This window comes from Podarcis raffonei, chromosome 13, assembly GCF_027172205.1.
Source record: "Podarcis raffonei isolate rPodRaf1 chromosome 13, rPodRaf1.pri, whole genome shotgun sequence".
In the NCBI taxonomy this organism is placed as follows: domain Eukaryota; kingdom Metazoa; phylum Chordata; class Lepidosauria; order Squamata; family Lacertidae; genus Podarcis; species Podarcis raffonei.
This window is the reverse complement of record NC_070614.1, coordinates 43,270,084-43,287,752: the sequence shown is the minus strand read 5'-3', so window position 1 is coordinate 43,287,752 and position 17,669 is coordinate 43,270,084. Positions and strand designations below refer to the sequence as shown.

Genomic DNA, 17,669 nt, shown 5'->3' with positions numbered 1-17,669 from the left:
TCTCCCCTCCTTCCTCGTGCAATTCTCCAGCTTTATCATTTGTTTTTCTCTTTTTATTTTTATTTGCATTTGGAGCATATTGTCAAGAAGCAGATATAATTGCTGGGCTAAAAACCAGTGATATCCTGCCAAACCAAAATGATTGGAATCTTAAATAACTACATTTTGGGTGCTTGGCATATTTCTCTCTCTTTAAATTAGTTGGTAATTTATTTAGCTCTTTCCCTTTCTTTAATGTGGTCGTGGTAATTGTCTATCTCTGCTGCTAAGGGCAAATGACTATAACAAGTTGCCCCTAAAGTTATTTAATGTATATAAACTCCCCCCCCCAACTTAAAGTGGTGTCATGAATCTTCCTTGGTGTGGGTGTGATGGCAAAGCAATGCTACTCAGATTAACTGTCAGATTTACAGTTTTGAAGAAAGCAAGTGGGAAAAAAGATATGGGGGACTCAGTACGTTGAAACAGTGCAAGTAGTGGAGATTTGCAGGTAATAGACATCTGCACAGCCTACCTGATCTGGGAGTGCAAACTGGGGCCCTGAATTGGGCTGGCTGAGGGAAACAACTGCCCTGCCTTGCATCCATCCTCAGAGCAATTTGGGCGTAGGGCTAATATTTAATTGATGTTTTAAAAATTCTAATTAAAGTTGGGAGCGGGCAGGGAAAGGAGACACGCCAGCTCCTTCCCACTTTCCAGCTGACAGCAGAGGAGGGTTAAATCCTGTGGGGTGGTAGCCTGAAAAGGATTCTGGATGCTTCTTTTCAGGGATAAATAGAAATGGCTTTACTAGATATTATGGCCAATGACACAGACATTTGATTGCTTCAGGATTTTTTTCTTATTAGGTGATCCCTACTGTTCAGCTCAGGCTTCAACAAAATAATGTAACATTTTGGGGAAAAGATGCAACCCAACAAGCCAGCACTGGAGGCTAAGATAGAGAAGATCTCTACAGCCACCATGTATTTCCCCTTTGTGCTCATGTAGGAAGGAACAAAGGACAACCAAACACTGCAAAAGACCAACATGCTGAAAGTGATGAACTTGGCTTCATTGAAACTGTCAGGTAATTTCCGGACAAGGAAAGCCACAGTGAAACTGAGCAAAGCTAGGAAGCCCATGTAGCCCAAGACACAGTAAAAGAAAGTCACAGTCCCCTCATCGCACTCCAGTACAATTTCTTCAGCCACTGACTTCATGTCAGCATTAGGGAACGGAGGAGAGATCACCAGCCATGCAGTGCAGATGAGTGCTTGGATAAGGGAGCAGGAAAGGACAATAGAGTTTGCCAGTCCCTTCCCCACCCACTTCCTCATCCGGGATCCTGGTTTTGTGGCCATGAAAGCCAGAACCACAGTGATGGTTTTTGCCAGCACACAAGAAACAGCCACTGAGAAGATGATGCCAAAAGCAGTTTGTCGGAGGAGACACGTCACCTTGTCAGGATATCCGATGAATAGTATTGCGGAAAGGAAGCAAAGCAAGAGGGAGATGAGCAGAGCGTAGGTGAGGTCCCGGTTGTTGGCTTTCACAATGGGAGTGTCCCTGTGCTTCACAAATATTTCCAGTACCAGTGCTGTAATGAAAGCAAAGGAAAGAGCAGAACAGGCTAAGCTGAGGCCCAGAGGTTCTTCAAAGGACAAGAAAGTTGCACGCTTGGGAATACATAAAGTCTTATTTTCATTTGGATATTTTTCATCTTCACATTCGTAGCAGTCATTCATGTCTGAGAAAGAAAAACATGGTTCTTAATCCCAAAAATATGACCAGCATGCAACTACTCTTCCTCTATTTTTATCATTTCAAGATTTGGACCAGTTTTTTAAAAAATTGAAGTATGATAATTTGAATACATAATAAAAGTGATTTAAAAAGCATACAAGGAGTTCCAAACAATAGAGACTGAAAATGATGGAACCATGCCCCTTTATCCTATCTGATATAGAATACTGATTGAGGCAAAATGCAAAAGGGAGGGCCACAAAGACCCTTCCTGATCTGCAGCCATAAGCCAACTCAAATTAACCTGTCACTAGTTGCTCACACTTACTTACTCCTTCATTAAGTAGTGATTGTGTAATTCAGACTTTGCAAATTTCTACATTAGATAACCAATTCAACACCTTTCAGCTGTTTTCTGGATTTAAGTATTTCATATTTCTCCAAACCTTCTTCCCCAAAGTTTAAGGGCATCAAAATACCTGTTTAAATATGTTACCAGAAATACTATGCCAAGGTGATGGTGTAATTAAATCCGGGAGTAAATTAAGACAGCATAAAGTGCACCAGATGCAAAATCCATTCAGGAGGAGCGCTGCCACTGCTTGAGCTGGCTAAAGAGTGTCAGAGAGTAAACAAGCTTTTTAAATAGGGTTACACCACCCTTTTCTTTAGCTTAATTTAGGCTGGATTTCCAGATCATGTGACCAAGCTGAATAGCCTTCATGCATTGTATTCTAAGTACATCCCCCACCCTGGTCTCAACCCTATATGATATTTCCAGCTGTTACAGAATGCTCCTTCTGGCTCATCTGAAAATGCACTTTATACTAATCCTGTTCACCCTGGTGGAGCTTGCTATAGGATTCTTCCTTAATAATAGCATTCAACATCACAAATTATCACACACATACTTTCATTAGGTCCCTCTTCTGCTAGATTTCTAAATATTTCATAAGCTGTAAAAAGGAACCTTGGTGATTGCATAATTTTATATGCATGTTCTCAATTAGAGGCAAGAAGGTATAAATATATACAGTAAATTTCTTACCCTCCTGGTCTGAAATCTTCCCCTCTGGACATGGGATGCAATCATAGCAGCAAAATGCTTCCCCTTCCTTCACTTTCCTGCAAAAACCAGGGCGGCAGCTCTCAGTACATACAGAATTAGGCTGTGTCTAAAACATAAATGAAAGAGAGATTTATAAAATAAGTGGAGTCAAACAAAAGCTAAAAGGGGAAGTTGAGCTCTTACCTCTTTTATTCAAATATTTATACCTGCAGGCCATAGTTTTATCTAGGAATATAACAACCAGAGGTTATAGGGATTAGGCTTTTCTTATGTGGCTTATGTAAAAGTCGATGTCAAATCATTTTTCTTCCTTGTTAAAGCCTAGTCATAAATTTGGGATACAGGCACAGATGTGTGGCAGCCCAAATATTTCAAGTACTATCTAAGTTGGCCCTTTGGGCGTAATTTGTATTTATATTGTTATATGCCCCACTAGTCTCCGAGAAGTGAGAGAATCTGGGGTGGTTTACCCAGGAGTTTGACTTTCTTTTAAGGAAGGCCAGTGAAGACCTCCGTCTTTAGTATACCTGGCTTTTATTAAACATTTCAACATATAGCTTTATTGTTCTGCAAGCTTCCCATTATGTGTTCTCCTCTCTCTGATACAGGATCCCAGGACTGTATAGGGAACCAGGGTTTCATCCAGACTGATCCTCCAAACTCATAACAATATATTCAATACCATCAAAGTCTATTTAGAATTTACTTCTTCAAGTTGTCAATTTATATATTCACTTTCAGTGAAACAGGAACCACTATACAGGCTGTGCATTCAGCTTATAACATTAATTCATAGCTTATGCTACCTTTAATCCATTTTTTAAAAGGCTGAACACCGCGCAATGAAAATATGTTTGTATGTTATGTTCACAAATGGCTGATGTTCGCATCCTACCTGGTTAAACCAATGGTGCCATTTTATGGCTCCCTCATTGATGGTCAACGCTTGCTGTGGAGGAGCCAGGGAATCCACCCTCCTACCTTCACTCTCTGAAAGGATTGGTTGGAGGAAACAATCCAATTGGTAATATCAAATCCAGCTAGTATCTCCCCGTTCTGGTCCAAGGAAATCTTATCCCCTGCGCTGTTGTTAAATGAGATACCCCTCAGAAAATGATGGAGCTGCATAGAAAGAGAAAGAATAGAAAAGGCTTCAATTCAGCAAAGGACAATCATGATGTTTAATATCATGGCAGGTGTACCAATATCCACCTTGGAGGAAAGCAGTTTTCTTTTCATCTTTCTATTTTTATATATATAAGATGTAAACAAAGCTTTATTCATATTTTGAAGTTCATTTCAAATTAAAGATTTTGAAGTTCTCCAGAAGCAAATGCACACAAAGTGTGTGATCTGTTCCTTTTGTTGTCTAAAATATGTAACCTTGCTCTCTATAGACTCTATATGCTATGCTATGTGATATATTATTCCATTTATATGCCACCTTCAGAGGTCAATGGGGAATCAGCCCATGCTCATCTAAGAGGGTGGTATCAATAGCTGAAGGAACAGGTTGAAGAAGGAATAGTGATAAAGGCAAAATCTACAAGTTGACTATATCATTTATTCATTTCTTTTTGTTCTCTTTCAGTATTTCTACTTTAAGTTTAGTTTAAAAGAAGAAATCTAATACATTTAAATAGCAGTAAAATGAAAGGAAATTGAAGTACATCAACACCCATTTGTCTAGTTAGGCATGCCAGAAAAAAACACATGTTTTAAGCAGGTGCCTAAATGAATGCAGTGAAGGTGTGTGTCTGATGTATAAAATCAAAGGCTTTTGAAACTCTTTCATCAAGGGTGTTCAGCCCATTACCTGACACAGATGTTGATTCTGAAATTTCATTCCTCCCCTGATCATTACTGGTCTGAGTTTGCCTCGGGATATAGACATGGCATGTAAAGCATGGGCCACAGCATAGACAGCATTGTAGATGTTGTAGCTGTGGCTGGTCATGCTCATTTCAAAGAAAGGACCAGGAAGATTCTCCAGCTTCTCTTGCCCAGTGCAAATATCCCCCTTCACACTGCCAACAACTCGATTTGGAAATACACAGCCAAATGCCTGTTGCCAGAAGTCCAAAATGAAGCCATCTCCTTTGGGGCTGGATGGGGTTTTGCTCTTGACAAATTGACGAAATCCTGGTGGACCATTCGAGTGAGTTGTGAATGAGAGAACCCCATGGAGTATTTCTGTATCCCAAGTCCGTTGATAGACAAAAGAGGTGAACTCCACCTGGGCTGTCATAATCCACACTTTACCTTTTGGTGTATTTGAACCTTGTTCTAGTTCTGATAGGTAAGGCAACCATCTAAAAAATGCCAGAGCATATGATTCTCCATAAAACAAGACTACATTGGCTTTGCTATCATTTATTTTATCATGTATCTTTGCCCCCAGTTTAAACATATTGTTAATTTCAGTGACATAAGTAGGTTTGTGACTTCTTTCTATGAAGGCAAAACAGATGCCACTCTGGGAAAAAAGGGGAACCACAGTCTGCACAAATCTTTCTGCATTCTCATCATAGAAAGTAAGGATCCCAATCCATATCCACCTGAAATGCAGAAGCAAAGACAGGATTCCCTTGTACTGCCGGGTTTCCTTGGGCACCATCTGGTAGAAGAAAAGGCCTGGGGTTTTATCATTCATCACTGGAGCAGGGCCATATATCAGCTAAACGTAGTTGTGGTAGGAGGAGAAAGTGACAGAAGCAACAGTAATATATTAAGTCTTGTGTATTATGAGCACCATTGGGGCAATTATTAATTGGGCCTTCCAATCCTCACCATTTCACCTGTGCATGCTATTTTTGCTAAGCGAAGTGACACTTACCTGCCAGTTAGCTGTCATCATATATCAGGACATCTGAAGCAATAACCTATGTGCTAACAATACTTTATTTCTTAGCTTGGATCTACCTTTAGAAAGGCCCATCTGATTATTTGAAATGTGCACATTTATTAATCCAAATCTGGATGTGTTAAATTTCCATAACTTGACAGAGAGCTATATATCTCACCTGTGGAACCTTATAGATATCCAAGTTTGTTGCCACATGAAGGGAAGTTTGGGAGTCCAGTCCCCCAATGATGGCTATCAAGTTTTTGTTGATGTCACAGATGTAGTTAGGGACAAATGTTTCCAGTGTGGATATGAGCAACATTGTGGCATGTGAGGTCCATTTGGCATTGAAATAGCTGTCATAGATGCGGAAGCCTAAAGTGACATTGGGTAAGAGCTGAGGGTTTTCGTTTATCTCCTTCACTGCAAATTGCAAGGCCAGAATGTGCTGGTAATTCTTAGGCACCACACTAAAGAGAGAGTTTTACACCTCAGTTCCACCTCATCCTCATTAGTATTATTTATTATTATTTAACTTTTTTTTTTTTTTACAGGGGAGGAAACTGTTGAACAGATATCACTACAAGGAATCCTCCTACTTGCTCATAAGGGATGTAGGAAAAAATTCTATGGGAGGGGAGCACAGACTTTAAAATGTCCCTGATATACATTTTACATTTCTCCCACATCATATCTCTTTTGACACAAACAATAGTTCTGCCTCTAGGACATGGGTGGAGAACTGTGGCCCTCCAGATGTTGCTCTACTACAATGTCTATTATTATTGATGGACATTGCTGGCTGGAACTGATGGAGTCTAACAACCAGTGGAAGCCCACAGTTTAGTCACCCTTCCTCTAAATCTCATCACTCCAGTGTCCAAATAAGCAATCAAAATGTAGACATGAAATTATCCAGTTCTTACTTTAGCTCTTCAAGCAATGTTGGTGGGGGGTTTTCAGTGAAGGCTTTTGAAATGGAGACGATGATGCTGTGAGAGGCTATGCCACCAATGATGAGGTCTCCTTCCTGATGATACTGATGAAGTGGAGTGTGAGGATCATGGACATGGCATTTAACAATGGGAGGTTTGCATATAGCATTAGGAAGTAGAATCAGTAGCAAGACCGATAATCCCACCATCCTTGGTACAATTTTTCCCTATACACTAAGATGCCCCTATGAGTATTACAGCTTTTGTGACTGAAGTAGTCTGACCTAGTTTGCCTTTTAGTCTGCTCATATATCTGCAATCCAGACTGTGAAAACTGGGGGAGGTGGGGGGGGGATAGTGATGACACTGATGGATCTTTGCTGGTTTCTGATTCCCACCTCTAGCTGTGATTTCTGGAGGTAATATATTTTTATCAGCCTCCTCCAACCTTGTGTCCTTCAGATGTTTTTGACTACAATTCACAGCATTCAAAACTGGCTGCAGGTGCTGAGGTTGTAATCCCAAACAGTCCAAGGGCTCCAGGCTTTTAAAGGCTCAATTATAGTACCTTTCACAGACTTTCTCATTAGCTTTGATAGTGTACTGTGCAAGACCATGAGGTGCTTTGACAAGTGGGAACTTTAATTACAGTTCTTTTGATAATTAATGGGAAGATAGTCACTTGTGTGTCTTTCTTAACAGAATTTTTTATTTCCTCTTAGTTGCATGAGATTTTGACTTACAATGATAAACAAGAAGAAAAAACAACACTGGAAATCATCGTACCAGCTTCTTGATATTCTGACATGGAAAGAAGAAACCTAGGGTGAGGAGGAGCTTTCAACTACTTACAATGCATTCAAAGTTCACATGAATGAACAACAATTGCATTAGTTGGTCTCCATGTCTTGCCAACAGATGGCACCAGCTTTTATGCAGGAGAAACTAATATCAGACATGGGTAATGTCTCTGCCAGCACGAAAAGACATTTCTAGTTCATTGGCAGTGCTCAATATTACCTCTTTTTATTCTTGTGTCTCTTTTTTCTTAACTCATTTTGTCACTATTTTCTTTGCCAAAATGTAAAAAGTTGTGCCAGAAATAGGTTATTATATTTTCCCTTCCCTTTCTTTGTGCTTACAAATGGGAATATAATTTAAGGACAGATATATTTATTCTTGTACTCCACCCCAATCTCTAAGTGGTGTTAGATTCCCAGGTCTTCAGGCGCTCAGCCAGGCTTTGTGTTTCATTTTGGAATGAGGCACAGCAGAGACTGTCGCGTTTTTAGTATATATGGTTTATTTACACATACAGTGGTACCTTGGGTTACAGATGCTTCAGGTTACAGACGCTTCAGGTTACAGACTCCGCTAACCCAGAAATAGTACCTCGGGTTAAGAACTTTGCTTCAGGATGAGAACAGAAATCACATGGCGGTGCGGCGGCAGCGGGAGGCCCCATTAGCTAAAGTGGTGCTTCAGGTTAAGAACAGTTTCAGGTTAAGAATGGACCTCCAGAACGAATTAAGTTTTAACCCAAGGTACCACTGTATATACGATCTGAGCCTACGATGGAGGGATTCACAGCATTAGCACCCCTTAAATGTCAAGTTTTTCTCATACTTGGAGCCTTTCCATTCAAACAGACATAAAACACTGCTCTTGGACTCCTTCTCCAGTTGCTTTATTTCTAGATCACATCAGTTCAAACTCTCAACTATAAACCCAGGCTTTAGCCTTCCAACCATTTTGTGTCTCATATAGAGCCCCCTTTCCTTTATTCTCCTAATGGCCCATCACCCAGGCAATCACGTCAAGACAGGAAGGTAGCCTGGCTTTTTTTTGGGGGGGGGGGTAAAATAATTTTTTTAAATTTTCGTTACAAGAATCCAGTATATGCCACATTATATCAATACGAAGTTACTCTGCACATTTCACATTAACATTAAAAAAAAACCAAAAAGAAAATGTTTGTACCCCCTCCCCCTAAATCCCCAGACTTCCCTCCACCCCCTCTTCTGTTTCTTTAAATAAACGAAATCATCTTACATTCCAGATCCCTTTACCCAATTTCTACTAAACAATTAAACTTATGATATACTGCACAGATATTTTAAACATTCAAACCACTTTATATATTACACATCTATGCTTACAGACTATTTCCCCTTTTAAAATTATACTTATTGTTCCTTTTTGCAAGGGTTTAATCCATGTCTGCTGATATCCCAATTTATTGACAACCTCTAGCACCTAATAAATAAATAAATAAAAAACCCCAGACTATTACCCATTCTTTTTTCTTACTTTGGCATATTTAAATCTCCTCTGGAAGGGGCTTCCTATTAGTGCAATTCCCAATTTCAGCCGTTCTTCTTTCCAAGTTTTTCTCTGTCTCCACAGTTGTGATTTCACCAAAATTTCTCTAGCTATTTCCTGCCTGTAGTCATATTTAAGGCTCCTCAAGAAACTGCTACCAATTAGGGCCCTTTCCAATTTCAGCTCCTCTTGTCTTGACACTGGTGATTTTACCAATACTTCCTCAAATGCTTTCTGTGTATACTGCCCTTCAAATCCCCCTACTCTTTCCTTTCGGGTTTTCTTCATAACCATTAGGCTTTCCCCCTTTACAAACTTTTCCTCCTGTCTTTGCCCAAGAGTCTCCCCTGAGTTTATTCTTCTTGTTTCTGGTTCTTCCACTGTGTTATTATATTGATCCAATCTGGTAGTGATGGTCTCTGATATCTTAGCCATACTTTCCATAAATTCTCTTTTCCATTGATACAAAAATGCCATAGTCTCAGCGCAGTGGCGTAGCGTGGGGGGTGCAGGGGGGGCCAGCTGCACCGGGCGCAACATCTGGGGTTAGCGCAAATCCACGGGTTAGGGGGCGCAAATCCATGGGTTAGGGGGCGCAAATCCACGGGTTAGGGGGCGCAAATTACCTGCCTTGCCCCGGGTGCTGACAACCCATGCTACGCCACTGTCTCAGCGTCTGAGCTCATCTCTGCCCCCCGACCTTCCATTGTTTCCAGAACAGCCAGTTTCCCCTTTCACTTCTGATTAGGTCCAAGGACATTCAGTACAGTTTCCCAGTAAATACTGGGGAGATCCAGTATTTTTCCATGGAAAGCGTATTAAAACCACTTGTCCACTTTCCAAAATGTCTCAGAGGGGTACAAAGTCAGGATACTTGCAAACTGCTCCTTAAAGTCTTAATTGAGTTTGTTGACCCAACTACAAACTACTTTGTTCTTTGATTCCCTCCAGCTTGGCTTATATTTTAACACATTCTGGATCCAGGGATTAGAAGGATCTGATATGCAGCCTACTTCCCTCTGTTCTACCCCAAATTCGTAACAGTATACAAAATATTAAAAGCTAAAATACACAAGAGGAAGAATAGGAACTAGCCCAGGCTCTTCTGTCATTTTGTTAGTATCCTGCCAACTTATGGTAATTGCCTTTCTCTGCTGCTAAGGGCAAATGGTTACGTTTCCCCTAATGTTATATTTAAAGAATATAACCTTTCCTCCAATTTAAATTGGTGTTTTGAGTCTTCCTTGGTGTGGGTGTGACGGCAAAGCATTTTTACCCAGACTAACGGTCAGATTTACAGTTGTGAAGACAGCAAGGGGGGAAGGGTAGAGGAGAGACAGAGCTGGTCCTTCATAAACTTTATAGCACTTAGTGTTTATATTTTGTGACTGTTTTTATGTTCAGTTTTAAAGGATTTCTACAGACCAATCCTACGAAATCTCCCACTGGAATGATGCAGGGATGTACATTAACACAGCCACACACAGAAAAATAAAACGGGATTAGACAGTGTAAAACTGTTCATCTCTAGTGCGAATTAGTTGCAGGGAAGAGCATGAGAGCAGAATAGTACAGTGACGAGGCCTAAGAACAACAAATGCAGAGTTCACAGTGAGCAGAGGAAAATATAAAGTAGATCTGGACTTGCTGGGGACTCAGTGCTTTGAAACAGTTCAGGGAGTGGAGATTTTCAGGCAATATATATGCTCAGTGGGCATCTGCACAGCCTACCTTATCTGGGGGTGAAATCTGGGGCCCTGGATTGCGCTGGCTGAGGGAACAACTGCCCTTCCTTTGCATCCATCCTCAGAGCAATTAGGCAGCAGGGCTAATATTTAATTGGTGTTTTAAAAATTTGGGTTAAATCCTATGGGGTGGTAGCCTGAAAAGGATTCTGGGTGCTTCTTTTCAGGGATACATACAAATTGCTCTTTTAGATATTATAACCAGTGACAGAGTTTTTGATTTCTTTAGCATTTTCTTCTTATTAGGTGATCCCTATTGTTCAGCTCAGGCTTCAGCAAAATAATGTAACATTTTGGGGAAAAGATGCAACCCAACAACCCAGCACTGGAGGCTAAGATAGAGAAGATCTCCACAGCCACCATGTATTTCCCCTTTGTGCTCATGTAAGAAGGAACAAAAGATAACCAAACACTGCAAAAGACCAACATGCTGAAAGTGATGAACTTGGCTTCATTGAAACTGTCAGGTAATTTCCGGACAAGGAAAGCCACAGTGAAACTGAGCAAAGCTAGGAAGCCCATGTAGCCCAAGACACAGTAAAAGAAGGTCACCATCCCCTCATTGCAGTCCAGTACAATTTCTTCAGCCACTGACTTCATATCAACATTAGGGAATGGAGGAGAGATCACCAGCCACGCAGTGCAGATGAGTGCTTGGATAAGGGAGCAGGAAAGGACAATAGAGTTTGCCAGTCCTTTCCCCACCCACTTCCTCATCCTGGATCCTGGTTTTGTGGCCATGAAAGCCAGAACCACAGTGATGGTTTTTGCCAACACACAAGAAACAGCCACTGAGAAGATGATGCCAAAAGCAGTTTGTCGGAGGAGACACGTCACCTTGTCAGGATAGCCAATGAACAGTAATGCAGAAAGGAAGCAAAGCAGGAGGGAGAGGAGCAGAGCGTAGGTGAGGTCCCGGTTGTTGGCTTTCACAATGGGAGTGTCCCTGTGCTTCACAAATATTTCCAGTACCAGTGCTGTAATGAAAGCAAAGGAAAGAGCAGAACAGGCTAAGCTGAGGCCCAGAGGTTCTTCAAAGGACAAGAAAGTTGCACGTTTGGGAATACATATAGTCTTATTTTTGCTTGGATACTTTTCATCTTCACATTCGTAGCAGTCATTCACGTCTGAGAAAGAAAAGCACGGTTCTTAATCTGAAAAATATGAGCAACATGCCACTGCTTGTAAATACATAATTAAAATGAATAAAAAAGGATACAAGGAGTTCTGAACAATGGAAATTGAAAATGATGGAACCTTGTCCTTCTCACATATCGGATGTAAAATACTGATTGAGGCAAAATGCAAGGCCACAGAGACACTTCCTGTTCTCTGGCTAGAAGCCAACTCAAATTAACCTGTCACAGATCTAGTTGCTAACACTTACTTACTCCCTAATTAAGGAGTACAGTGGTACCTCTGGTTGCGAACGGGATCCGTTCCGCAGGCCCGTTTGCAACATGAAAAGAGCGCAACCCGCAGCAGCGTGTCTGCACACGCACGGGTCGGTAGAAGCACACGCTTCTGCGCATGCGTGAGTGGCGAATTTGGAAGTAACCCTGAACATAACATGAAGCAGACGTAACCAGAGGTACCACTGTATTTGTGTAATTCAGTCTTTGCAAATTTCAACATTTGAAAACTTAATCAACACCTTTCAATTAGTTCCTGGATTTAAGTATTTCACACTTCTCCAAACATTACGGCACAATTTTCTGAAGTATAAGGGCATAAAAATACATGTTTAAATATGTTACCAGAAAATAAACACAAATTCAAATATTTGTAAGAAAAAATATATATTCCTAAAGACATTTTGAGAGAAAATGCAGGAATAAGTATATAATTAAACAAATTAATTATGGGCAAAAATATGTGAAAGTAACAAAAACTAGAAACAGATTCAGCCATCTGTAGCCAAAGTGTCAAAACTGATTTCAAGGTCTGCTGTAGAGGAAGATATCACATTTAGGTAGCCATACTATGCCAAGATGATGACATAATGCAAGCCGGGCATAAATTATGACGGCATAAAGTACAGCCGATCTAAAATCCATTCTGAAGCAGGGATGCCACTGGTTGAGCAACTCAAAGGCTATCAGAGAGAAAACAAGCTTTTAAAATAGTGTTGGGGTTACACCACCCTTTTCATTAGCTTAATTTAGGCTGGGTTTCCAGGTATTGTGACCAAGCTGAATAGCCTTCATGCATTGTATTCTAACCCCACCCTGGTCTCAACCCTGATATAATGGCATATTTCCAGCTGCTACAGAAACCTCCTGGCTCATCTGAAAATCTACTTTATACTAATCCTGTTCAAGCTGGTGGATCTTGCTATAGGATTCTTCCTTATAACAGCATTCAACATCCACAATCACTAATAATAATGAAAATGATAATGATAATAATAATTTATTTATAGTTCTCCCATCTGGCTGGGTTCTCAGAATTGTAGTGTGAAACAGAGTTTCATCCAGATTGATCCTCCAAACTCATAACAATATATTCAGTATCATCAAAATCTATTTAGGATTCTCTTCTTCAATTTGTGATTTAACATATTCACTTTGAGTGTAACTGGAACCAATTACAAATTCTCTCTCTCTCTCTCTCTCTCTCTCTCTCTCACACACACACACACACACTTTCATTATGTCCCTCTTCAGCAGGATTTCTCAATATTTGATGAACTGTCAAATGGAACCCTGGTGAATGCATGATTTCATATGCATGTTCTCGATTAGAGGCAACAAGCTATAAATAAAGACAGTAAATTTCTTACCCTCTTTGTCTGAAATCTTCCCTTCTGGACATGGGATGCAATCGTAGCAGCAAAATGCTTCCCCCTCCTTCACCTTCCTGCAAAAACCAGGTTGGCAGCTTTCAGTACATACAGACTTTGGCTGTGTCTAATACACAAATGAAATTATATAAAATAAGTGGACTGAAAGAAAAGCTAAAAGTGGCAATTAAGCTCCTCCTTAAATGGATTTGCAAAAGAACAACAGCATTCATTTCAGGAATTCATTTAATAGATTGTTTCAATTCTATTTGGACTCACTTTGAGTGAGTCCTGGAACCAGACTGTGCATTTAGCTTATAACATTAATTCATAAGTTGTGCTATCTTTAATCCAATTTTATAAGGCTGAAGAACGTACAGTGAAAATATATCTGCATATATCTTTGTACCTTATGTTAAAGTCTTCAAAATCACAAATGGCTGATGGTTGCATCCTACCTGGTTAAACCAATAGTGCCATTTTATGGCTCCCTCATTGATGGTCAACGCTTGCTGTGGAGGAGCCAGGGAATCCACTCCTCCTACCTTCACTCTCTGAAAGGATTGGTTTGAGAAAACGATCCAATTGGTAATATCAAATCCAGCCAATATCTCCCCATTCTGGTCCAAGGAAATCTTATCCCCAGCACTGTTGTTAAATGAGATACCCCTCAGAAAATGATGGAGCTGGATAGAAAGAGAAAGTATAGAAAAGGCTTCAATTCAGCAAGAGAAAATAATGATGTTCACTTTCATGGCATGCTTGGAGGTAAGCAGTTTTCTTTTCATCATATATATATATATATATATATATATATATATATATATGAGATTTAAGCCAAGAATTTATCACATTTGGAAGTTCATTTCAAATTACAGATTCTTAAGATCTCCCGCAGGAAATGTACACACGGCCATGAAAAACTGGGTGCTCTCTTCATTTTGTTGTCTAAAATATATCACTTTGCTCTCTATAGACTTTATATGCTATGCTATGCGACATATTATTCCTTTGCTACTCCAACTTCAGAGGTAAATGGGAAATCAGCCCCATGCTCATCTCAGAGGTTGGTATGAATAGTTGAAGGAAACTTTTAAAATAATTAAAATTCGCAAGAAATGAAAGGAGAATAAAATACGTCAACACCCATGTGACTGCGTAGGCTTTCCCAAACAATTAGGTTTTAAGCAGGTGTGTAAATGAATATAGTGATGGTGTCCGTCTGATGTCAATAGAAAGGGAAGTCCAGTAGGCTGAATTTGAACATAGAAAAGCATGTGGAGAAGTTCCCATTTGTCACTATGTGCATTTCAAGAGAGATAAAGCAACTATCTCATGGCCAAAGGGCAGTGAATTGAGGAAGTGGCTTTGGGGGAAGCTGGGGAAGATTTCAAGAGCATTACTGCACCCACATTGCTGACCCCTGCTGTGGTTGCATAGAAAAAGTGACTATTACCAAAGGGATAAAATGAATGGTTTTTGAACCTCTTTGAGGAAGGGTGTTCTGCCCAGTACCTGCCACAGTGGTTTTTTGTGAAACTTCATTCCTCCCCTGATCATTACTGGTCTGTGTTTGCCTCGGGATGTAGACATGGCATGTAAAGCATGGGCCACAGCATAGACAGCATTGTAGATGTTGTAGCTGTGGCTGGTCATGCTCATTTCAAAGAAAGGACCAGGAAGATTCTCCAGCTTCTCTTGCCCAGTGCAAATATCCCCCTTCACACTGCCAACAAATCGTTCTGGAAACACACAGCCAAATGCCTGTTGCCAGAAGTCCAAAATGAAGCCATCTCCTTTTGGACTGGAAGGGCTTTTGCTCTTGACAAATTGACGAAATCCTGGTGGATCATTAGAGTGAGTTGTGAATGAGAGAACCCCATGGAGTATTTCTGTATCCCAAGTCCGTTGAAAGACAAAAGAATTGAGCTCCACCTGGGCTGTCATGATCCACACTTTACCTTTTGGGGTATTTGAACTTTGTTCCAGTTCCGATAGGTAAGGAAACCACCTAAAAAGTGCCAGAGCATATGATTCTCCATAAAACAAGACTACATTGGCTTTGCTATCACTTATTTTGTCATTTATTTTTGCCCCCAGTTTAAACATATTGTTAATTTCAGTGACATAAGTAAATTTGTGGCTTCTTTCTATGGAGGCAAAACAGATGCCATTCTCTGAAAAAAAGGGAACCACAGTTTGCACAAATCTTTCTCCATTCTCATCATAGAAAGTAAGGATTCCAATCCATATCCACCGGAAATGCAGTAGCAAAGACAGGATCCCCTTATACTGGTGGGCTTCCTTGGGTGTCATCTGGTAGAAGAAAAGGCCTGGGGTTTTATCATTCATCACTGGAGCAGGGCCATATATGAGCTAAACATAGTTTTGATAAGAGGAGAAAGAGACAGAAGCAACAATAACTTTTAGATACTCGGTTTGTGTATTATAAGCATCACTGGGGCGATTTCCACTTGGGGATTCCATTCCTTTATTTTTGGCTGCACATGCTATTTTGTTAAGACAAACTACACTCAGATGCCAATCAGTTCTTATCATATATCAGGAAATGACAAGGCCAAAAGGGATATCTGAAGCAAAAACATATGTGCTACCTAGACTTTATTTCTTAGCTTGGATCTGTCATTAGCATGGCCCACCTGATTATATGAAATCTGCACATTTATTTACCCAAATCTATCCCTTACATGTCAGTGATATCTCTCTCTCACCTGTGGAACCTTATAGATATCCAAGATTGTTGACACATGAAGGGATGTTTGGGAGTCCAGTCCCCCAATGATGGCTATCAAGTTGTTCTTGATGTCACAGATGTAGTTGGGGACAAATGTTTCCAGTGTAGATATGAGCAACATTGTGGCATGTGAGGTCCATTTGGCATTGAAATAGCTGTCATAGATGCGGAAGCCTAAAGTGACATTGGGTAAGAGCTGAGGGTTTTCGTTGATCTCCTTCACTGCAAACTGCAAGGCCAGGATGTGCTGGTAGTTCTTAGGTACCACACTAAAAACAGAGTTTCATTTTCTATAAAAAGGCTTGTAACACTTTGTAAATTTATCGCTGCTTAGTTCTACATCATCCTCATTAGTAGTATTTATTACTGTAATTATTTAAGGTTTTTTTTATTTTTACAGGGGAGGAAGCTCTTGAACATGAATCACTTCAAGTGATCCTCTGCCTTGCCTACAATGGTAGAAAAGGAATATAGGGGGAAATTCTATGGGAGGGATCACAGATTTTAAAATGTCCCTGATGTACATTTTTAATGCTGGCTTTATCATCTGTGTAGAAGTCCTGTCCTTATTTCTTTCTCTCTGGGCCCTGAAGTAAAAGTGGTGCAGTTATTTCCACAACAATATTAATTCAGTGTGGAAAGTGGAAACAATTTCTTTAAACTAGTGGAGATCCACCAGACCACATTTCTCCCATATCACATATATTTCGACCTAAACAGTAGTTTTGCCTCTAGGACAAGGGTGGAGAACTGTGCCCCTCCAGATGTTGCTGTCCAACAATGTCCATTATTATTAATGCAGCTGATGGAGTCGAGCAACCACTGCACACCCATAGTTTATCCACCCTTCCTCTAAAATTAATCTCTGCAGTATGCAAAGAAGGAATCAAAATGTAGAAGTGAAACTATCCAGTTCTTACTTTAGTTCTTCCAGCAATGTTGGTGGGGGTTTTTTGGTGAAGGCTATTGAAATGGAGATGATGATGCTGTGAGAGGCTATGCCACCAAGGATGAGATCTCCTTCCAGATGATACTGATGAAGTGGAGTGTATGGATCATGGATGTGGCATTTAACAATTGGAGGTTTGCATATTGCATGAGGAAGTAGAATCAGCAGCAAGACCATTAATGCCACCATCTTTGGTACATTTTCCGCTATACACTAAGATCCTCCTTGTACTTTTACAGCCTTTGAGGCTGAAGTAGTCTGACCTGATTGACCCTTTAGTCTGCTCATATGTCTGAAATCCATACTGTGAAAACTGATGAAAAAAACAGTGAGGACACTGATGGATCCTTGAAGGTTTCTGATTCCTAAGCCTAGCTGTGATTGCTGGAGGTAGTATATTTTTGTAAGGCTTCTTCAGATGTTTTGCATCACAAGTCACAACATTCAGACCTGGCTGCAGAAAGGCTCAGTTATAATACCTTTCACAGTCTTTATCTTTAGCTTGGATAGTGTACTTTGCAAGTCCATGAGGTGCTTTGACA

At 40.3% G+C, this 17,669-nt stretch overlaps 1 protein-coding gene and 1 pseudogene across 1 annotated transcript; both read right to left on the bottom strand.

Moving 5' to 3' along the window:
* Positions 1-764: 764 nt before the first annotated feature.
* LOC128398973 (vomeronasal type-2 receptor 26-like) lies at positions 765-6,783 on the bottom strand (annotated as a pseudogene).
* A 4,083-nt stretch (positions 6,784-10,866) lies between these two features.
* Positions 10,867-17,316, bottom strand: LOC128398972 (vomeronasal type-2 receptor 26-like). The gene is made up of 6 exons (XM_053360233.1): positions 17,099-17,316; positions 16,156-16,447; positions 14,939-15,799; positions 13,882-14,109; positions 13,424-13,550; positions 10,867-11,768 (listed from the first exon to the last, which is right to left on the bottom strand). The coding sequence occupies exons 1-6, from the start codon at positions 17,314-17,316 to the stop codon at positions 10,867-10,869; spliced, it is 2,628 nt and encodes an 875-aa protein (XP_053216208.1).
* Between the last annotated feature and the right edge of the window lie 353 nt (positions 17,317-17,669).

What these genes read in the sequence shown, in the direction of transcription:
- LOC128398972 (XM_053360233.1), bottom strand. Translation starts at nt 17,316, where the DNA reads ATGGTGGCATTAATGGTCTTGCTGCTGATTCTACTTCCTCATGCAATA. An exon ending in ACATTGCTGGAAGAACTAAA is followed by an intron (nt 16,448 to 17,098) that starts GTAAGAACTGGA and finishes CTCTGTTTTTAG; the next exon opens with TGTGGTACCTAAGAACTACC. An exon ending in GAAGATTTCAGACAAAGAGG is followed by an intron (nt 11,769 to 13,423) that starts GTAAGAAATTTA and finishes TTTCTTTCTCAG; the next exon opens with ACGTGAATGACTGCTACGAA.